General features: G+C 34.1%; 1 protein-coding gene across 2 annotated transcripts in view; it reads left to right on the top strand.

Moving 5' to 3' along the window:
• Positions 1-13,893, top strand: part of E(Pc) (Enhancer of Polycomb) — an 89,406-nt gene extending 75,513 nt beyond the window's left edge. The window contains exons 4-18 of one of the 2 annotated variants that reach the window (XM_090117486.1): positions 525-673; positions 1,197-1,309; positions 1,878-2,069; positions 2,523-2,631; positions 3,138-3,207; positions 3,546-3,634; positions 3,984-4,072; positions 4,802-4,955; positions 5,382-6,037; positions 6,478-6,884; positions 7,690-7,847; positions 8,188-8,400; positions 11,690-11,783; positions 12,309-13,224; positions 13,634-13,893. In XM_090117486.1, the coding sequence (XP_089973612.1) occupies positions 525-673; positions 1,197-1,309; positions 1,878-2,069; positions 2,523-2,631; positions 3,138-3,207; positions 3,546-3,634; positions 3,984-4,072; positions 4,802-4,955; positions 5,382-6,037; positions 6,478-6,884; positions 7,690-7,847; positions 8,188-8,400; positions 11,690-11,783; positions 12,309-13,224; positions 13,634-13,784 (3,560 nt within the window). In that variant the 3' untranslated portion in view covers positions 13,785-13,893. The remainder of the gene's footprint in view (positions 1-524; positions 674-1,196; positions 1,310-1,877; positions 2,070-2,522; positions 2,632-3,137; positions 3,208-3,545; positions 3,635-3,983; positions 4,073-4,801; positions 4,956-5,381; positions 6,038-6,477; positions 6,885-7,689; positions 7,848-8,187; positions 8,401-11,689; positions 11,784-12,308; positions 13,225-13,633) is intronic. The other variant, XM_090117487.1, reaches the window with a different exon arrangement.
• Positions 13,894-23,932: the final 10,039 nt, after the last annotated feature.

Here is a 23,932-nt window from a genome sequence, read left to right as displayed (position 1 = left end):
GCTATAGCTAGAAGTATTACATAACTGTATAAGGATATAAGTAAACATGAGCTGGTATTAGATTAAAATACTCTGAAGCTTTTTAAGCTTCCAAGTATATGGCAATTTATCATTAATAATTCTCTACACGGAGCGGTTATACCTCAATCCCTACAAAGGTATTGGTTTTCAAAATATCTTACGATTCTAATCATGTTCGAATGAGGCGCAATCATCTGAAAAACTCTCGTCCTAAGTAGGTCAAAGCTTAGGCGAAGTAATCCTTGACAAATACGGTCACCTGTCGGTAACGTGTACGTGAACGAATATCGTTGAAAATGTTTTTCTGTAAGGAATTTATAAGTATCGCGGTATCTCAAAAAAACTTAAGTACTTCTACATAATGTTCAAGTTTAGATACAATGTAAGGCACCAAACCTTTTGTAATATGTCCCGCTTTCCGATCTTCTTGTATTCGAGTTCGATGTTTGAATGAATGCATATACAGAAGTCATGCCGCGGACTGTACAAGAGTTACATTTCAGAGCTAAAGTTCGAGCAAATGATGGACAAACTGGAGAAGAGCTCTGGCCAAACGGTGGTCACGCTCAACGAGGCCAAGCTTCTCCTGGAGCGGCAGGATGACCTCGTGATCGCCGTGTATGATTACTGGCTTAATAAGCGGCTGACCACGGTGAGTTGTAGGCGGTCACTAGGCGCGGGCTGTGCGATAAAGCCCTAAATAATCACCTAACGTTTGTCGTAGTTTAACTGATTGCATTTAGTGACCTACCTAACTTGTGCCAGATTCTCCTACCTTGATTGAAATGTTTGTGGTGCAATAGCAATCACTGTTTCAGCTTTAGATCACATTTTTATAACTTCAAGTTGCTTCACGTTTTATACTATATAGTTAGGGCCAATATTTATCACAAGCCATATACGAGGTCTGAATGCCTGCCAAGGGAGGCTTTAGAGAAGCGCTCGTTGAAAGCTCTACTTCGCAACGTAGTATTACATTTTCTCGTAACTCTTTTTAATGACGCATTTGTTATATGTGCTAGAATAGACAGATTAAACATTGCTGCTCATATTAAACGATTATAACCCTAGATATTGGTATGCGGGTTATGAACAAAGAACTTTACAGTATCTACAGGCCAACACAAATGGTCAACATTCGAATGTGGGGTTGAAATGTAAACTATTTGTTACAGCAACATCCACTCGTATTGTCCGTTAAGACGGAGAGCAGGCCCGGACAGTCGTCGAATAACCCCTACCTTGCGTTCAGGAGACGAACGGAGAAGATGCAGACAAGGAAAAATAGGTAGGTAGACGTTATTGAAGGTTCTGTGTGATAGAAATGGTTTAAGATAACGAATAATTTGTTTGTGAAAAAGAAATATACAAATTATAGAGCGTGCCAAAATATAGAAACGCATATTTGGCAAACTTATTCGGTAAAGGAACATTGCGAAAAATATACAATCAACTAGGAAAATTTTGCTTTAGCCTATTATTGCTTTATACAAGTACAACAGTACAACGAACCCAATCAAAACAAAAAACAGGTAATTGTACGAGAGCCTATACAATATTATAGCACTATTTTTCACAGGTAGTAGTAACAAGAAATGACAAAAGTTTATTCTATATCATTGAATTACTTAATCTTATCACTATGAAACAATTGCCAAAAAAGAAAATGTTTCAATGTATGAGTTTCCAAGAAAAATTACTTATATTCTATTCTATGTTATAAACGTATAGTAAATGAAGCTACATGCTACTTTTCACCTAGTATATTACAAAATACGATACTACGAAGAAACGAAACAACCCATTCTAGACAATTCAACCTTCCATAACCAATGTAAATAATCGCATATCCGCAGGAAAAACGACGAGAGCTCATACGAGAAAATGCTCAAACTGCGTCGCGAGTTAGCCACCGCTTTAAGCCTGCTCGAGATGGTAGCGCGACGCGAGCGGGCGAAGCGGGAACTGGTGAAACTCACGGCTTTACTCGCTGAGCGGCGATATGCAGCTGGTGACTTTGCGAGCCAATTACCTGAGCCGCCTGTCCGGTGAGTAATGACTTACTGACTGACTGAGATCTGTTGAGAATTGTCCAAATTATACGTAAAGATGTTGCGTTAATGACTGACAGATATGGTGTGAATGACAGACTTGACAACAAGATAGGGCGTGAATGACAGATTCGACTACAAAATAGGACGTAAATTACAGACTTGACTAAAAGATACGTAGTGAATGATAGACTTGACTAAAAGATACGACGTAAATGACAGACTTGACTAAAATATACGACTTAAATGACAGACTTGACTAAAAGATACGACGTAAATGACAGACTTGATTTCTTTCTGACGATTTTTTTTTATATAATCTCCCTGTTTTTATTTTGCACATAATACAATCAAGATGAATAATAATTAATATAGTTAATGTTGTTGTTTTACTGTTAGATATTGTTATTGTTATAAATATTTTTATTAATATGTAATATATTATTATAGTGCCGCTATCCCAGCGGTGCCGCTAACACCGGTGCGTCGCGATTTCTCGCACACGGCCTTTGCGCCGCGCGTGCCCGCGCCCGCACCGCACGACGCGCACCAGCGGCAGGTAAATAAAATAAATAAAAAAATAAAAATAGTTTATTTCGTTTCTAAATTTTACACAATTTGTAGTAGTAGGGCCCTCCTAGTAAGTTTAAGATAAAACCTGTGTCAGGAGGACCCGCTCTTCGTTAACTTAAAATAGGTTATCTACATGAAAAAAATAAACTGTTTATAGTTAAATATGTGTGGTGTGTATATACATATAGACATACATGCATACATACATGTACAAGCTATACATTCATCTGTATACATACACATACACACTGGACGTACAGTGATACAAGCCTGACATACAATCACAATAAAATACTCGTTCACTCTGGATATCATCCATCCATACATACATACATACATACACGTACACGTCTCACAGACAATGTATTGTATCAACCGCAAACACATTCTCACTCACGCACATAGACCATTAAACGTGTGTATGTGTGTGTGTGTACATTTTAACAATTTTGTGTACAAATAGCTTATTTTGTTTTATGTAATAATTTTCAGCGTGAAAAGCGACCGTACAAAAGAAGGAAACACAGGCATCACACACCCAGCTCCGTGCAGGGAGTGCGAGGTAATTTATTGTTTATTATTTATTTTATATATATCTATAACAACCAAAAATCTTGAATAATTGTGCTATTGAAAATCTGTTTGTATTGAATGTAAACTAATAAGTAAAGAATTCAGCTTTCTATTGATGAAATGTTAAAAATCGATTAAGTACGATGTAAAAAAATTTTATATTGACCTGAAATACAAAATATAGTGTACCATGAAAAAATAAAATTTAAAGAAAGTGAAAATAAAAAATCTTCTAGTGAGTCACAAAAAATATTGAATTGACCACTGTTTATTAATTTTGTTTGGAAAAAAAATCCGTCTATAAATAATATTTTCTCACAATTTCAGAGTGCACTTCATCAGAAGAGGAGAGCGTGTCGCCGGTCGACGACGGTCCGTTCGCGTTCCGTCGTAAGCCGGGATGCTTCTATGAAATGGTTAGTGTTCAATATCTGTTTATTTAATTGGGGGTAGATGGAAAAAATATATCTTACAAACATTTTTCGAGGGTAGATTGAAAAAAATATCAATCTATCCACATTTTTCGAGTGTTGATTGAAAAGAAATCAATCTACCCACATTTTTTCGATTGTCGATTGAAAAAAAATATCAATTTTCCCACATTTTTAAGGGAAAAAGGAAAAATAATATACCCCCATTATTCGAGGGTAGTACTTTTTCTATATTTTGCATTAAAAGGTGAAGGCGATAAAAGTGGTCCCAAAACAATCATAAATATGTTTAGCAAACAAATTTAATTTATATTTATTTTTTGTTTCATTTCAGCCAACATCAACGCTGTGCGGTGACCCCGTGGATCCTGACAGTCCGTCGAAAGAGGGACTGTTCCAACATGAAATAGACGAACGGACGAGGTAATTGTTTTATGTATATTTCTAACACCTTATGTATTTGTGGTAAATTATATTTAAATCAATATATATATTTAATAGTTATTTTTTAAGTTTCGGCTTAATAAAAAAAAAATATTGCCTGTGTCATTCAAATCTTTGTATATTTCAAATGCATAAAAGCATAATTTCTAACAAACTAAGTAGATGGGTATCTATTTCAAAATAGTATGTACCTAGTACATAAAAATATGTAAATAACAAAAGTTTCAAATCAATTGTGTTTGAGTTTCCTGTCAAGCTTTTTCTTGATTTATAGAAAGGATAGGTATTTGTATTACCTCTTCAATTTGAATAGGTTTATAATAATTTAATATTTGATACTATTTGCCCCAGCAGACTTGTTCTGCGCTACTACCCCTTTCTTTTTCCATTAACAAAAAAAATTGGACGTTGTTCTCGAGTTTTACACTCAGCAACACAATTTGATGATTAATTTTAATTAATATAAGTAAACTAGCTTTCCGCCCGCGGCTTCGCCCGCGTTTTCAGAGAAAACCCCGCATAGTTAACTTTCCCGTGGGATTTCCGGGATAAAACCTATCCTATCTCTCAAGTTGGATCAAACTGCACATGGTGTGCGAATTTTATAATAATCGGTTAAGTGGTTTAGGAGTCCATTGAGGACAAACATTGTGAGTTGTGACACGAGATTTATATATATAAGTAAATTATTTATTTATTATTCCACAGGTTCACACTAACATCGGTCCGACACCCGTACCCCCGCTACGTGGGTTTCGCCCGTCGCCGTATAGGCAGGGGCGGCCGGGTCATATTGGACCGGGTTAAAACACCGCTCGACTCGCTGTGGCCCGACCTCCCCGTGCCAGAGACGAGGGTTGAGGTTAGTTGTAGGACTAGTAATAAGTAGAATGAAGAATAGTCTAAAAAATCGATAAAAAAATCGAAAAAATCCCATAGAAATGAAGGTACCGAGGTAGAGGGTAGCTATAGGAGCTTAAATATGATAAAAAATGCGCTCTGTTGCTACGTGAAAGTATGACAAACAAACACTTTTCACAGATATGGTATTAGTTCGTATGAATATGATTTATACATTTATAATATGATTGTTCTTATTATATATTAATGCTCTTTTTGTAATATGTATTGTAATTCGAGCAAGAAATAAAACACAGATAATATATTCAATAAATGTTTATTCAATTAAATAAATACATACATACTATGCAAGATAAATTCAACACTTGATACATATAATTTAATTTATTTTACATAAAATGTAACAATAATATTTTTCAATTTCCAGGAGGACCTCGAGAATCAAAGGCTGCGAAGTCCAAAGGTGATAAGTCGCGACTACCACACGGGTGGAAAGCACCCGTGGCGACACGCGTTCCGAAAACACCTCGCCGCAAACCCCCACCTGTGGACCGACGTCCCTAGAGACACATTCGACGACCTGAAAATAGATTTACAAGACGTGAAAATCGACGTCGACGTCTCTGAAAGTGTCAAAATGGACGTTGACAGCGTCAAAATCGAAGTTGACAGCGTCAAAGTGGACTGTGACAGCGTCAAAATGGACGTGGACAGCGTCAAAATTGATGTTGACAGTGTCAAAATGGATGATGACGGTGTTAAAGTGTACGATGACAATGTTAAAGTGTACGATGATAATGTTAAAGTGTATGATGACACTGCTAAAGTGTATGATGACACTGCTAAAGTGTATGATGACGGTATTAAAGTGTATGATGACTGTGCTAAAGTCGATAACGATAGTGCGAATAGTGATGTGCACAGTGTTAACGCACGGACGATAGATAGTGTTGTGCAGGACAATCTCAAACGGGTGATGAGAAAACGGGCGTGGAGTTGTAGTACAGATTACGATTCGGATGAAAGTTTGCATCCTGTTGAGAAGGAGTTTGAGAGTTTCATCAGCGAGGTGCAGGAGAAATGGTGAGTTTTGTGTTTTATTTGAAGATAATGGGTAAATTTATGTAGTTGTAGTTTATAAGTAGGTAACAGTCAATTAATTATAAATATTTTTTTTAGATTTTTGACAGTTTTCATTTTATAAATTTTTCATAAAACATGTGTACTGCACTATTAATAATCCTAAGTTTTGATCAATAATAAAACTGAATACAATGCCTTATAAGCTATTAACTTAAAAGTATCCTCAAATGGGTTTGTCAATATTTTAGTCGAAAGAATGCAAAAAAAGACTAGCAATATGCACTTATGGGTATTTCAAAAGAGCAAATTATTGAAAGTTTAAAAAATTTGTTCCTATTAAATAGTAAAGTTGTAAAGTTTCTGATAATAAACAGTAGTAAAGTAATAGATAATTAATTTATATTTTTATTCTACAATTTATTTTAAATTATTCATTCCAGGCTTCATTTTCGACCGAAAACACCGCCCCCCTCACCGCCCACCACAGAAAAAACGGACGATCTATTCCCCATAGCTCTAGACACGCCTATATCCGTCGAACTAACGTTAGAACCACCTACAGGCGGTCTAGATACATTTACCACCTCAGAATTCACTCTAGGCGACCTATACGGAGATATAAATCCAGATATAGACAACAGCGGAAGTCTAGACATCAGCAATGAAGACCTACTAACCGAAAACTTAGGACTAACGGAAGCCCAAGTTGAAAGTATCCTATCGGAAACGGATCTCAAAGCGCTGGCCGACGTCGATTTGATAAAAGACGACAAGAAAATGGCTATCACTGATGATTTGTTAGAATTGGTTAAAGATGAAGACGGGAAGGATTCTTTTTTATGTCAAGGTATGCATTTATTTCTGTGTCTATTTATCTATATGTATGTTTATTAATTTTTATTATATTTGTTATTATAAAATTTTCTTAATGTTCTGGTCCATGTACATTCCTACGTCTTTTATTTATATGTATGATATTTATAAGGTGTAATATTTGTTTATTCTATTAATATTATTTCTATTCATCTATATTTCGGTCTGTAGCTGTACTTCAAACAATGGGGGCCACTGAAAATCAGTGCTGTGCTGTCGATGGCACAGCTTAATACTGAGTCGGTCCCCTTCTTGCTAAAGGTGCTGCCACACTTTTGTCTTTTTCTTTGTTTTGTATGTTTACTTTCTTTTATTTAAGTATATCTGTTGTTGGCTTTTGGCAAAATAAATTATGAATATAAATTTTATAAAGAATAGAAAAAATTCGATCACTCAGCGGGACTCGAACCCGCATCCTTTCGCGCCATTCCGCGGCGGATGCCTGACCAACTCAGTCACTCGTGACCCGCCAGAGCAATCGAATTTATTTTATTCTTTCAGTTTTATGTGTCTAAGGGACACACCGCGCGCCTTCTATTGGGATGATTAACAACCATCTCAACCAATATGAAACACTTTTCAGTGAAAATAATATTGTAACGATGGAGCACGACCTTTTTTGTTGAAATTGATGTTTATTATTTTATGGCATTCAAATGCTTTATAAATATAAATTTTATAAAGAATAGAAAAAATTCGATCACGAGGCGGGACTCGAATCGAATTTTTAATAAATATCAATTATTAAAAATAAATTATTCTTTCTTCTTTGTTTGAAGGCCAGAGCGTATACGGGCGGATCGTCTCTGGCAAACGCGCGAAAGCCGAAGCGTTCGGTTCGACGTGCGTACGCGTAGCGGCCGCGGGTAGGGAGCCGATATATGTGGACAGGATTCCGACGCCCGAAATTAAGAACACCGCGAATGATGTTAAAAAGGTAATTTAATTTCTCACTTTTTTATGTAATTAAAAGAAAACTGCTTTTTTCGTTTCCATAACACAAGCGAAAACTTAGTATGGGATCGTGCCGTGTGTGAAAATTGTCCCGTAATATTTATTATTTAAGGGCTGATTTATCAATGCTTGGATAAAACTTATCCGTCCAATAAAGTATTACACGATAATATTAAAATGTCACATAAACTGTCAAATACGGGCAACTAGAATACGTTTTTAAAATGGTAGTTTTATACATTATTCGACGAATAAGTTTTATCCAAGCATTGAAAAATCGGCCCTAAGAGCAATAAAGTATTAATAAATGAATAAATAAACAGGAAAAAGTCCCAACATCGAAGATTATAGTCGAGGAAGTGAACGAAGTACCAATTAAAGTTGAAAAGAAGGAAGAAATTGTGCAAGTGAAAGCGGCGAAAAGTCCGATGAAGAAGCACGTGGTCGCGTCACCACATAGACGCGATGTGACGATCGTCACATCGGATGCGACGCATTCGCAGTTGGTGACGGTGGCTGTTTCGGATAGTTTGAAGGTGCGTAGAAATTTATTTTAAACTAGCTGTGCTCCGCGGTTTCACCCGCATTGTTCCCGCTCCTGTTGCTCTTAGCGTGACGATATATAGCCTATAGCCTTCCTCGATAAAGGGGCTATCTAACACCGAAAGAATTTTTCAATTCGGACCAGTAGTTCCTGATATTAGCGCGATCAAACAAAGAAACTATTCTTATAGTTTTTTGTCAAAGATAGGTTATTTAGCATTTTAGAATATTTTTGACGTGACAACGTCTTATAATTCGATAAAGCCGGCTGCACGCACGAAAAAACATGACTCATACGGCGTTACCTGGCTCTGAGGCGTTCCGTAAGGCTTGAAGTGCGAGCGAGAGCGCGGAACGAGCGACAAAGAAGCACAATCGGACGTTGTCACGTTCAACTATCGTCAGTAAACCGACTTTACAGACAACCGATTTTTTTAAATTAATCTATAGTAGAGCCATTTTAATAGGCAACATTTGACAGTTCGACAAAATTCAACAACGTAACCTAGTAACGACGACCTAGAATAACATGATATTTCTTTTTGTTAGAACTGCACATTTGCTTAACTTTTTTCAATTACAATTACATATTTATAATAATAATGACCGATACAAGTAATTTTAGGATTAGATTTTACTGAAAAACCATTCTAAACATAATAAAAAATTTCTGATTTAAAGAACTGACGTCGCTACAATTTTGTGTCAATAAACCTTTTTTCTTTTTAAATACCAGAGACGTTACTCTAAAAATCGAAATCTGACATCTAGAATCGAATGCATTGATTACTTGGGAATAAAAATCATCATAAATTATTGACATGTGTTTCAATTTCGATTGACAAATGTTTCAAGTCCGTATCGATTAATTCACTTTAATCGATGTTTTTAAGCAGGTTACCACCCTATGAAGATAAAATTGATAGACGTCAAATGTTGCCTATTAAATTGGCTCGACTATAGTATACTAATCTTATAAAGCTGAAGAGTTTGTTTGAACGCGCTAATCTCGGGAAATACTGGTCCGATTTGAAAAATTCTTTCGGTAATAGATAGTCCATTCATCGAGGAAGGGCGTTTGTCCACTACAAGGAATTTTACGGTCCGGCATTCCGATTTTTTACGGTCCGGTATGGCACGCCATTAATCTATATACTAGCTTGTGCACTATACGTAATTTTACTGTCCGACATTTTACTTTTCCCTATTCCGGATGGTTTTTTGTGTCTACGAGTCGCTGTAGGTAGGTATAATTGTTTTCGAATGCCCACTTGCTTGGATTTTACTGTTTTTACTGCATATGCCAATTGAAAGCAAGCTCTTGTTTTAGGTACTTTCTTTTAGTTGGCAATGAGATTTGTGAAGTCGGTATTGTTATTTTATATACATTGACCAAGCATTGACCTATAATTATTATCTAAGTAAGTGTTAGTAAGTTAAAGTTCAAGTAGCTTTAGCTCCTCGTCACCGATTAAAATAAATAAGTGAAACACGCATTTTAAATCTCTTACGGAACTTTACTTTTTATTATAACGAAGTACATAATATAATATTTCACCTTCTATATTTTTTACTCGTTTCTTGTAAAATGCAAAAACAATCATTTATGATAGCATTATACCGCCATACTTCCTTGAACTGTACCGCACTGATCCGAGTAAAGACGGACAGGTGCACAAGCAATTCATCGGTTTTTTCATGCCACACCGGACCGTAAAAAATCGGAATGCCGGACAGTAAAATTCCTTGTAGTGCACAAGCGCCCTATGTACGTAATTTTACTGTCCGACATTTTACTTTTCCCTATTCCGGATGGTTTTTTGAGTTTACGAGTCGCTGTAGGTATAATTGTTTACGAGTGCCCACTTGCTTGGATTTTACTCTTTTTATTGCATATGCCAATTGAAAGCAAGCTCTTGTTTTACTTTCTTTTAGCTGGCAATGAGATTTGAGAAGTCGGTATTGTTATTTTATATACATTGACCAAGCATTGACCTATAATTATTATCTAAGTAAGTGTTGGTAAGTTAAAGTTCAAGTGGGAATAGATTTAGCTCCTCGTCACCGATTAATAAATAAGTGAAACACGCATTTTAATCCGTCAGTCCTCGGATCACAGACACAATAGAAAATCTATTGTGTCTCGGCCCGATCGGGCCGCTCGGTGGTCAATGGGTTAAATCTCTTACGGAACTTTACTTTTTATTATAACGAAGTAATATAATATTTCACCTTCTATATTTTTACCTACTCGTTTCTTGTAAAATGAAAAAACAATCATTTATTATACCGCCATATACTTCCTTGAACTGTACCGCACTGATCCGAGTAAAGACGGACAGGTGCACAAGCAATTCATCGGTTTTTTCATGCCACACCGGACCGTAAAAAATCGGAATGCCGGACAGTAAAATTCCTTGTAGTGCACAAGCGCCCGAAGGCTATAGGCTATCACGCTAAGAGTTACTTATTTAAACAGCTATAGTTCTCAATAATGTACATAATTTTATCAACAAAAATGGCTTGTAACTCTTAAATCTAACAATAAGTATATGTTTTACTAACACTAGAATAAGTACTACTAACAATATATGGGCTATGTTGCCTGATATAAATTAATAAAATAAATTCACAATAGTGGCAGTAATGTTCAAAGTCGCAAAATTATAACGCTCATTAGTCTGCCCGATAAACGAGTAGGCATTGTTTTGCTTTGGACAATTTTTGAATGTGATTGTAACTTGTAAGTCTTATTGTTTTTTTGTCAATGATAGCTTATTTAGCATTTTAGAATATATTTTTTTTACTAGTTTAGTGCACACTGAATAATAAATAAAAACAAATAATTTATAAAGTAAATATAATACATGATTGTTCTTTTTTATAAATACGAAATAATTTCTACTTGCATAGATTTGCGTATTAATAAAGAGTAGTTAATATTATAATAAATGTTCTTTTCTACAATTAACCTGACCATGATTTATCATGATTTTGACTGACCGGTTGGCTTGGTTGGTAATGGCCCTGCCTTCCAAGCCAGAGGTTGTGGGTTGGATTCCCACCCGGGCAAATATTTGTGTGATGAACATAGAAGTTTGCTCTGTGTCTGGGTGTTAATTATAATTATCTATATATAAGTATTTATTTAAAAAAATATATATGTATGTTTATCAGCCATCTGGTTTCCATAACACAAGCGAAAGCATAGTATGGGATCAGATCGTGCCGTGTGTGAAAATTGTCCTGAAATATTAAAAAAAATGTTTATTTAATTTTCAGCAAGTGCGTTTGGGATCGCCGGCTAAAGGCAATGTGGTCGGACTGCTGCAGAATGGACCGTTTGCTGTCACATTACCTCTGCAGAGAGATCTCGGTCAGTACTACTTACTAGTTATTAACACTTATTTAGTTATTAATAGTTTATTTTTTTCATGTAGATAACCTGTTTTAAGTTAAGGAAGAGCGGGTCCTCCTGACACAGGTTTTATCTTAACCCTACTACTACAAATTGTGTAAAATTTAGAAACGAAATAAACTATTTTTATTTTATTTTTTTACTATTAAAAAGCGGTGTAATGTTAGTTTTAATAGAGGTTAATATGTATATAAATAAATTTTGTGCAATGTTCATTGGAGACTGTCTCGATATTTATTATGATTCGTAGTTAATTTTATGAACCTTATTTTGTGAAGTAATTTTAGTGTGTTATACAGTTGCTATTCTTTTTATAGTATCCATTAAAAAAAATATTTTATACTTACAGCAGTAATTTATGATACAGAAAATAAATACTTTGTAATGTACATACATAAGGGACTCTATTTAATCTCAGGTAATTTAAGTTCAAATTGCCATAATATGTACTTTGTTTTATTTACTAGTTTTATCTAATTACAGGCGCAACGAGCGTAGCGAACGTCGTAACAGCTGGCGCCGCCGGGAAAGTGGCCAACGTCAGCATGGCCAACATGGCCAACGTCGCCAACGTCAGCATGGCCAACATGGCCAACGTGAGCGTGGCCAACGTCGCCAACGTGAGCGTGGCCAACGCGCGCCGCGTGTCCGCACCGTTGGTCCAACTTGCGCCAGCGTCGTTACACAAACCATTGCAAATACATCCCACGGTAGTGGTGACGCCCCAACACCACGTGACGCAAAGCAAATTGAAAGTATTACACGCCCATCCGCTCACACATACGCAGAGAACGCAATTATTAGCGCAAAATCGACATTTATCCCCTCTACCAGCTGCTGTAGTATCTCTTAAAGCGGCGCCGGGTTCGGTAGCACAATTCTTTGAAATCAAAGGTGGCCAATTAGCAAAGGGGCCGCATTTGGTCAACGTACTGCGACAGCCGCAGCCGCAAGTCAAGACTAGTGTAGCGTGTATAGATAAAAAACGACAAGTGGTCTTCGATGGGACGTTGAAAGGCAACGTGACGACAGCGACACGACCTCAACGTATAAGCTTAGATGGGAGGCAAATAGTTCGCGCGGCGTTGCCGGTCCGCACACCACACGTACGTCATCAGATTCAAATTAAGAACCATCGCGTACAAGTGGCAACGCCGCTCCGTGCTACAGAACCGTCGACGAGCATCACGATAGCGCAGACGAAAACGGCCTCTATTCCCTCGTCGGTAGTGGCTAATTTGATACAAAAGAATGTATTGCCCAAGGGACAGAAAATAGCGATTTCTGGGCCCGGGGGACAAGCGTTGTCGGCTAATGTGCAAGCGATTGCGTTTACAACGGCGCAGTTGAAGGCTAGGCAGGGGAGATTGATTGCTCAGCCAAGGCCTACGCCTGTTGCGTAAGTAGATTTCATTTTTTGTATACATGGAGATAGTATTTTGGAGTTTAAAAGAAATTGCGTATGGATTGTTGCTAGGTCTTTTTTAGAGATTTTATATTGTGGAGTAATTCTTGAGAAATATGTTATCTTAAATTTCTATATTTTTGAAAAATCAATGGGTAGAAAATAGCGTATTATGATATCAAAAAGTTAAATTGATAATAACAGCTGAATTAGTTCGTATATTGTACACCCGAAAATAAAATTTAAATCTACTGAATTTACCTTGTTTCATGTTAATATCTCTTTTATATAGAAAACTAACTATACAATACAAACAAAATAATTTAATTTTTCAATAAATTTTGCATTCATAAAACTAAAATTTTTATCATTAATAATAATATAATATTTTTGTCCATTCCAGTGAAATCGTGGAAGCATCAACAGCGCCCGTAGCGACTTCCTCCAATGCGTCAAACATTGAAACACCATTATCCACAGAGCCCACAGATAACACAACAAACGGGGCTGTTCGCAGACGACCCACAGACAATCTGCCCATGGAGGTCACGTGACGAACTGCCAGCGAAAATAGTGCAAAGTGCATAAACACACATACGGACAGTGATAGTGCTCGGAAAAGTGTACATAGTGAAAGTGCCCGGCACTTAAGTGCAAATAGTGAAAGTGCCCGGCACTTAAGTGCAAATAGTGGAAATGATAGTGCCTGGCACCAAAATAGTGCAAGTGAAAGTCCCCGGCACATAGCAAATAGTGAAAGTGCAGGGCCCATGATAAAGTGTAAAAACATCGCGGAACTACTGGTCACAAGTGAAAAGGTCGCGAAGACGGAGCCACAGCCAGTGTTTAAGTGTAAGAATATAGCAGAGTTGCTCGTTACAAGCGAAAGGAGTGTCCGAAGCGATGGACAGACGGTTAAATCCAAGAATGTACCGGATTTAGTTGTTACTAGCGAGAAAGCACATGTTAAAAGTGAGGGTAGCGGACAACCGATGCTAAAATGCAAGAATATTGCTGATTTAGTGGTGACGAGTGAAAAAGTTGCTCCGCCAAAAGTGGAGGAAGTTGGCCAACTTGTTGTTGCCAAAAATGTGGCGCAACTTGTCTGCGATAGTGCGGGGAATCTTGTGTTGTGCGACACGAATGTTGGGCGATTCATTACGATTTGCAACAAGGTCACAGATAATGTCAGTTTATTATCTATGCCTAATACAGATACACTAAAAGCTAGTGACGTTTGCAGTAAAAATGACTCGATAGATGGCGCTCCACGCCCAAACAATACTGTCATAGAGAATACTAGAAACCCCAATGAAATTTTAATTGATCAAGCCAAAATTGAATCAAATGAAAGTACCTATAGTACTAGTGTAGACGGTACTGCCAACATTGAAACACTGGACATACACATGGATCAAAGTATAGATGTTGGTACCAACGTGTCTATATGCGACTCGGACGTCAGTCAAAACCTCGATTTGGACAATATAAACCTTACAGTGACGTTGCAAGATAAAACTGATTTAGCGGAACAGAAGACAAATAATAATGAAACGGTAGCAAAGGAGAATGATGACAATAGCGAAGAGACGATTCCACTTTTGGTTTTTTAGCAGGAGTATAAAATTCCAGAGTAAAATCTGGGATTTTTAAGAATTGATCGATGAATTGGTCAAGCCATAGCGTGAACTATGATTGTATAAGTAACAAGGAATGAACAAATTGTATTCGCTATATTTATTAGCAAAAGATTAGATATCTATATCAGATATATACAAAAAGTGATTATTGAAAAATATGTGTACGAAAAAATGCTATTTGAACGTCTTAGAGAGAAACTAACATATGTTTCTCATTCTTTGAGTGCTAAAATCACATATTAGCTTAAATAACGCACTATTTTAAATGTATATAATCTACTTTTACTTATAAAATCATAGTTAACAAATGTCTATTAAAGAGTAAAAAATATTTGATTAATAAATAGGCATTTTATCGGCTTCTCTAACATAAAATTTTAACTAGCAAACAGCTAAAATACATGTATTCAACCTAAATAATGTCATCATTATCCTAAGCTAAGATTAAAAACGGTCATAAAAATAGATTTAAAACTGTTAAATTGGTTTTAAAACTTGTCCATAATTATGTAAATGCACGCTTCGTAAAGTTTAAGTGGCTGTGAGATAGTTAATACATGGAGTTTGCAATGCCAGCCGTATTACTACTTATAAATGTATAATAAATATTAAATATTATAGTTTATAAGTTGTGTTAGAATGTGTAGTATGTAATATTTGTAATACATATTTAATTAAGGGCCGATTTTCAATGCTTGGATAAAACTTAATCCAATAAAGTATTACACGATAATATTAAAATGTCACGTAAACTGTCAAATACGGGCAATAAGAATATGTTTTTAAAATGGTAGTTTTATACATTATTCGATGAATAAGTTTTATCCAAGCATTGAAAAACCGGCCCTAAGGGCCAATTTTTCAATTCTTGGTTAAAATTTATCTGTCTAATAAAGTATTACACGAACATTTTAAAATGTCACCTGTAAACTGTCAAATAGGGACAAATTAGAATACATTTTTGAAATGGTAGTTTAATATGTTATTCGATGAATAAGTTTTAACCAAGGATTGAAAAATCAGCCCTAAATATATTGTATGTCCGTTTGTATATGGATGTGCGTACTGTGTAGTTAATGTTTAATCGACAATATATAGGTGCAATTCAAAATTGTTTTTATTTTTTTCTGATGTTTTTTGGTTTTAATAATTTAAAATGTCAGTGCATTGTTAATTTTGAAAATTTTTTAGTAGATTGTGTTGAACTTTTTCATGTTAAATATGTAGGACACATTACATTGAGTTACTATGTACTACGTACTAGAGAGGGCATCGCTACTAAACTATTTCTAACACGAGTTAGAGTCAATCGTCTCAAACCATTTTTTTTTTGGTACATTGATTGGTTTTAAATTGATAATTTTATTCATTTTTTTTTTATAAGATAAACAATATTTATTTGTTACATTGATTGGTTTTAATTTATAAGTAATAAGAGGCAGAATATTTTCAAAGTGTATGGCTCACTAGCCGCCCCGCGCCGCCGCGCTTGTTACACAGATCGTGGTGTCCTCTCTATAATAATACCTCAATGACACATTATTGATTCTAAATCAGATCAAAAAACATCTAAAAGTAGATCTTTTCAAAGCAATGTTAATTTGTTTTTCATCTTATTAATGAAATGAAAATGAAATGAAATAAATTTATTTGTCCATTAATTTTTTGTATAATGTAGAATTTTGTTATTAAATAATATTGTATCAAAATTTGATTTTTTGAAGACTTTGAATATGCACCTAGTAGTTAATCGTACATGGCTGGCATATGCCTCTAGGTTCTTAGCAAAAACATTGTGTAGTTTACGTTTGCGCTAATATTATATATGTGAGCGTATGTAACTACTGTGTAATATGTAAAATAATTGTAAGTCTATGTATATATGTACTGGCCGGTCCAGAAGGAATTAGTGTATACCCCTGTCCGTTAGTTCTTAATAATGTAAACAATTTAAAAGTATCGGTGTTTTAATTAAAATCGATTTAAAATATTTCGCGATTCGATTTTTTAACATTTGCAGCTGGTTCACATTTTTTTAATTAAGTTAATCGAATCATTTTTATGGAATATGTATTATGTTGCACTAATAATAATGAAGGTAATTTTAAATAGGAATGTATCGAAATAATGATAATTATGTCTACACGGGCCGTATTGTGACGTCATTTCCAGACAGTTCACGCCGTGAATTGAATGATTGGCAAATTCATATTATGATCGCAATAACCAGCCATAGTTTATGGTATAATATGAATTTGCCAGTCAGTTCAATTTGCGGCGTAAACTGTCTGGAAATGACGTCATAATATGGCACCAGGTAATTCAAAATGATAGTTCTTCTAGGCATTGTATAACTAATGGAATTTCTCTCGATATCGAAATAAAAATAAGTAAATGTTTTCGATAAATCGTATTTTACCTAAATCGCAGTAGCGTCTATGTGTAAGGTGTACTCATATTATTATTAGCTTCTTATCACTACATTAAATATGAGGACTGTACGGATTTAGTGAAAATGCGGTTTCGTAACTTCAATCGAAATATTTTATCTATATTATTCTATCTTCCATTTAAAAAAAAACTATGTAAAATTTCAAATATAATCTGTTGACTATGACGCTAAAGTGAGAATACAGATAACTTGTATTTTTAGAAACATTTTGTAATAATATGTTTATCGAAATAATCTATTTGATTCCCGCTTACGATCTTGAACTTTTTTTTTTTAATTTACGTCGACAGCTTGATTTTTTTTTAGAAAACAACAAAAACCGATAACGTATTGACGGTACCAAAAAATTTATAATCTGTGTAATTTATATATTATCTGTAGATTAGTGGAATGTGTCTTAGAAGACATGTCACACGCGTAGATAGTGATGGAATGAATTGATACCTACCACTGCAACCTCACTATGTGTTTACTTCGGTTTTGTATCGAGTTATTATTTATATGTATATTTAAAACTAAATCTTGCAATTTTAATCAGTCAAAATTTCATTAATTTGTGTCTCTAATTGACATAAATACATGAATCTTTAGCGCCATTTTTTCGCGTAAATAATAACTCGATGCACAACACCTAAAAATGTTTTGTCCGTTCAAATAATTCTCTCTAGGAGGCGATGAAAATATTTAAAAAAAAAAATCGTTGTATGTAATTTAATGTAATTAAAACATTGGGGATATAAATCTAGCTATGCGAGTCGTGTTTACGCAATTGTCCTGTTGTTGCTACATTTAAAAAAAATTTCGCGAGCGAATTTTTCGTGCCAGCCCGTAGCAGCTGACAGGGAAAATCACTCGCGACCAAAAAAATTTAACGGTTTTAACTATGTCTATACATGTATAATTAGTAAGTATCATATACTGTACAAAAGGCTGCAAATTTGGGAAAAAATGTAAAAAAAAATTGGCCTCATTTTTGGGGCCGTTAACATACGCTTAGTAAAGTGGATAGGGAGACGTTTACCTCATAAGTTTCTGATTTTAGTATTAGGCCATCGTTTGCACTTTGAACGTAGCCCTAAAGGGCGGGGTGGTTCTTTTTCCTTTCCCTTGGGCTAGACGCAAGCGCCGCCGCGTGTTGCACTTTGCTTTCTTGTAAATATTATTACTATTAATATTATTTTTTAATTATTAGTTTTATTTTTTTAAAGTTTGTCCGCGAGAGCCGCGGGGCGCGTTCAAAGTGCGAGCGGTTATAATAAAAAAATGCTGTAAATTGTTTGTAAAAATAGTCATGTTCAGAATTTCAGTGTAGTTTTGTTGATTATTTTTTTCAACCAGAAATTGCTGAAATAAAGCGAAGATTCTGTTTCAATACCTTGTTTTATTCATTTCCTTATTATCCTTAAGTACATTTTTACATAATAGAATGTCATGCAGATTGCCATGAATAACTTGGCAATAACTAAATATGGCGAGCGATGACTAAAAATGGAAACATAATAATAACTTTCTTTTTTTCACTTGCAATCACACCTGAGATTGTGATCAAATCAATGTGATCTTAGAAATACTATTTGTATTTACTTACCATAGTCTGAATAGTGTCTACTGTCTAATATGAATTATACCTACCACATTCCATCAACGTCAACTTTCTGAAATAATATTATTCATTCATATGTACACTAGAAAGTAATATTATTCATTATTCCATTGACCTCTTGCCTGTTGCGTGGGTTCGATTCCCAGAGAGAAAGGCTAACTTGCCGCAGAATGGCATAGATAGACGTTACTCTATTGTACAATGATACTGTATAAAAACTACCCAATAAAATAGCCAAGTAGCTAGAGGAATTCTCGAATTAGTTTAGTTTGTGAATTGTGATTTGTACTTGTTAGTTTTCAAACTTATCTACACACAACTCACAGATTTCATTCCATTACAAGACATAATTACAATAAATTTAAGCTCTACAAAGAAGAAAAGTCTGATTATTATCCGTAGAAAATAGACTCATCTGCAATATATAGACTTTCTGCAGAAGCGGCGAAAGATGCAGGCGGTCGCGGCGTAGGCCACCGTCGCGTCGTACAATCGTCAAATAGGCGCAATCGAAACAAATAATTTTGTTTTTGTATTATCCTGTGTAAGGTTGCTTTATCTTATTGACGGAAATTTTACAGATCGACATAACTTTGCAATAACGAACATATTTGATTTAAAATACGTAAGACACAAAAGGCCATAAATATTCAAGCATTATCCGAAAATTTTAAGACTTTTTATTGCTTCAAAGTAAAATTTTGGACTACTAGATACTGTTTCGCAATAGGCTGTGCGTAAAAAAGATCATGCTTAAGGAGGCTATTTTTATAATTATAGGTCTGTGCTAAGTAGTAATAAAAATTCTATAAATTAGTAGGTATTGTTTATTTTAGTTAGGTTTGGTTGCTTTCATATATACATATGTATTTGGATCCAGTTAAGGTTACTGTCATATCTATACTAATATTATAAAGAGGAAAGGTTTGTATGTATGTATGGTTTTCACGCATAAACTACTGGACCGATTTTGATGAAATTTGGCACAGATAATCTTTAGAAAGAACATAGGCTACCTTTTATTGCGAAATATGTACCACGGGCGAAGCCGTGGCGGACCGCTAGTTTATCAATAACATTAACGGTAAGTTTTATAGTGAAAGCGAAATGGGTTGACCAGCGTATTCGGTATTTTTTGGCATAAATCATCTCATTTTCCCTGACCGTTAGGTACTAAAACAAACATGTGTAACCCAGCCTAATTAATATTGTGTTTTTTAAAGGTCATATTATTACCACAGTACAATATCTATAAATGTTGTAATACTGTGTTATTACTTTCACGCGCCATCTTTTAAGAGCGTCGTGAAATGTGTGATCAAGCATTCTTGTGAAGTTGTGTATTGTAAAATAATACTTAGGTACACTGAAACGGCTTAACTGATTTTGATGAAATAGAAAAATATTGCGTTTACAGCCAGTAGGTATATACATTATGGTAGGTTTTCTATTTTAGCTGTGAATTATCATACCATTTCATATTTTCGTTGAGGTAACTTCTAACTATTCTTTCTCATATCTGTGGAGGTAAATAAAAACAACATTTTGAAAGAACGCTTTTAATTAAAATTATATATACAGACTGCACGGCGATCAGCATTCCCTATTTAATTTTTATAAAAAAATAAAGATAACCATCTGGAGAACATTCATATAATTAAAATCAAAGAAATGGTTGAGCACACACAAAATATATTCAAAATCAAACTTAGCGAGTATATTGGCTATAAGGAAAATCAGTTTCGATTAATTAATATTTATTTTAAATGTATTTATGTATATCATCAACCATTTGTATTTATATAAAATGTTCGATAACTTGGTTTTGATGGTCAAACATTTCAGAAACTCAAAATAATTGAGAAGGCACATAAAACACTGTTTATTTATATATTATTGGTGTTTTAAACATATATAGGTTCCTATTTTCATGAATGTAGCGACTGCTAACGATATTTCAATAAAACGATCGAATATAAGGCGTCAATTTTGAGCGCCTACAAAATAAGAACTTACTGTGTATTTTTTTATATTGTTGAAGATTTTTCACCTCAATTTTTTTCTACGTTTGAAAAATGATTCCTATTCTCTGTTTGTAATCTTATAAAACCAAGTAAAATTAAAGAGTATTCCTTTATTTAAATTTCTGATACTGTTGCATCGATCTAATATTGATATTGGTTATTGATATAGAGTGAATTAATCTCTTGGTAAAAACCCATTGAAAAAAAGGAGCATGTTATTAATTCGACTGTGTTTTTTTGGCTTTTTAAACTTTTGACTGAGTGAACTGCTGCGATTTTTACTTATAATGCTGGTGCCTTCCACGTGGTCCCAATTAAATTTGGTTCAGTTCTGGTTTTTAGTTTATCGTAAAAAAAAAATATGTACGTTGTAGTATGTACAAAATTTACCTATTATTCTTTCAATATTTGACACTGTCTGCCGAGTTGATATTGCTTGAATGTATTTTTCTTGTAATTCAGCGAGTAGCGAACTTTTAAATTTTCCTAATTTTTAATATCAGAGTTCCGGAGGTTCTTGTTAATGTAAACTTTTATGAAAATGAGAGTATGACCATTGGCTATGTATAAGAACATTTAATTTCCCAAGTTTAAGTATAATTAGTAATATGTATAGCGGTTTTTGTACAGGATAGTAATGAAGAAGATAGTGGAAAGCATGCAGTTAAGGATTACAAGAAATTGAAATACGTAAATATTAGTAGATATTTTATGTAGAAAAATAATTTCAAATTTACCTATTTATAAGTTGCCGAATATCTTGGTCTATTGAAATTTTTAATTATTCTCTAAATCTCGTATTTTGCCGCCTTTTACTAAATTTTGAAACGCCGCGTTAATTTATAATATTCTTAAAACTAATGGCAGTTTTTTTTAGACGGCTGTTCTATGAATTGATAGACATTTTGTAAAAGATAAAATTTTCGACTCTCTTGAAAACTATTATGGATCTCATTATTTGAACATACTTTATTGAAACATCGTTGCGTCGAAATTTTTATATGAGTCGTAAGATTAGTATGTAACTGGATAAAGAAACCTTCATATAGGTATATATTTCTCTCCCAAATGAAAAATGTGAATTTTAATGCAGTAATTTAATAAAATATCAAATTTCAACTACTTCTGCTCTAAAGCTACTAGATATAATATTATTTAAAATTTCCATGAATATTCGAATAATTATTGCATTAAACTTTTGGTGTTAAAGATTTATTTAGAATTTTTCAAGTTAGTCTACCAATTGCAAAATTCGTTGAGGGAACCCTTTTACAGGGAAAATAGTCGAATTCCCAAGAGAACTTTGACCGTGACAAAATTTATAGTGACCACGTCACGGTCAGTATAAAAAAACTGGGTAAAGGAATTGAGTTTAAAAGAAAACGTCGATGTTGTTCTTGATTTTTATTTTTTAATACTTTTTTGTATTGAATAATTTTTGGTCAACATTAATGGGTCACCCGTACGATCGCGACCACGATTTAAGCAAAAATAATATATTCAGGGCTCCCCGAACGCATTTTGCGACGTCTGAGTTATATTACATGGCGCAATTTAACTGATATATTGGTATTGAAATAACAAAAATAACGAAAGGGCCGGGCGAGTATTTGCTAAGTTCTATTCCGTTCTATTTGCCTCCTATAATATAACCCAGACTGAATACCAACGATTACGTATACAATAACAATATTAGAGTACAACCTTGATACACCTGAGTAAATCTGTCATATCACATGTTTTAAGAATGCGGCCGATTTATTATCCTATAATGCTCAAAACGATATTTTATGTGTACCTCTATAGATTCTTAAATTTATAGAATTTGCGTCGTTTCTTTTAACATTAGTAAAGAATAATACTGAAAAATATGTAGTCTCTGTCCCATTATCTGATCAGAAAATTAGTTGAATGTAAACGATGGAGTTTTCTTTGCGAGTGATATGTTCCTAAGTAAATGATTCAAACCTTTCTGATCAGACAATCGGTGTTTCCTTTTTATGTAGCGGAAATAAAAATTGGCTGTTTCCAAAACCTTATAGAGGTATACACAAATCTATATGTATTATACGAACTTGCAGTAAATATGTATTAGCGAAACAGACCCACTTTGCTCTTTGATAATCCTAAAATGGTTACTTTTGAACTAAATATCGTGACCATTTCAGTGAAGACCTTACGCTACAAAATTTACGGACAATTCATTTTTTTTCGATTTTACAAAATATACATTCTTACGTTTAAATCTTATATGAATAATTCTCTAATCTAAATTCTTAACAAGATTAGAAGTTGTTTTCATACATATTGTGTCTAGTAAGCTGTTATATGGATTTTTTCATTTGATTAAATATAACTTTGTCATTTATTAACGATTTTGCGAAAAAACAAACAAAAAAAAACAAAACACAAATTTATATTTCTCTTTGGGCTTATTTAAATTGTTCCTAGCTAAATTAAAACTATACATAAATAAACGTTAGCTAAGTGAAGCGATTTAACATACTATTCAGCTATTCTTTGTTCGCAACAGTCGTCTTAAATTAATATTTTTATTTCGTTTTTCATTTATTTACTTATAACCTAGCTAATTTATCATAAGAATAGTCACTTATACAAAAATCTTGACTCTTGCAACCGTGTAGTTTCAACATACTTTGTACTTGTTAAAACAGTACGTGAACGTAGAAATTATTTATTTTCAGTATGCAAACGTTTTCGTACATTTTACGTATTTAAAAATATTATATAAATATGTACGAGTAAAAAAAACTAGTGAAGAGTATGAGGGAAAGAATTTTAACGTAGTTTTTAAGTAAAATTTTCCTTGGACCTGCCGAAGAAACCATTACAAGAACTACACGAATTAGAGGTAGGTACTTAATTTGATTTAATAGTCAAGACGAAGCTTTTTTTAAGCTAATCAAAAGCTTGGATGTATGATTTGAATTTTGATATTATTATATGCTAGATATATTTATTA

Source organism: Colias eurytheme, chromosome 28 (genome assembly GCF_061535395.1).
Source record: "Colias eurytheme isolate Ceu_HAF_F1 chromosome 28, ilColEury1 Martin Lab GWU primary, whole genome shotgun sequence".
Taxonomy (NCBI): Eukaryota; Metazoa; Arthropoda; class Insecta; order Lepidoptera; family Pieridae; genus Colias; species Colias eurytheme.
Note: the sequence above shows the minus strand (reverse complement) of the source record. Positions and strands in the feature narration are given on the sequence as shown.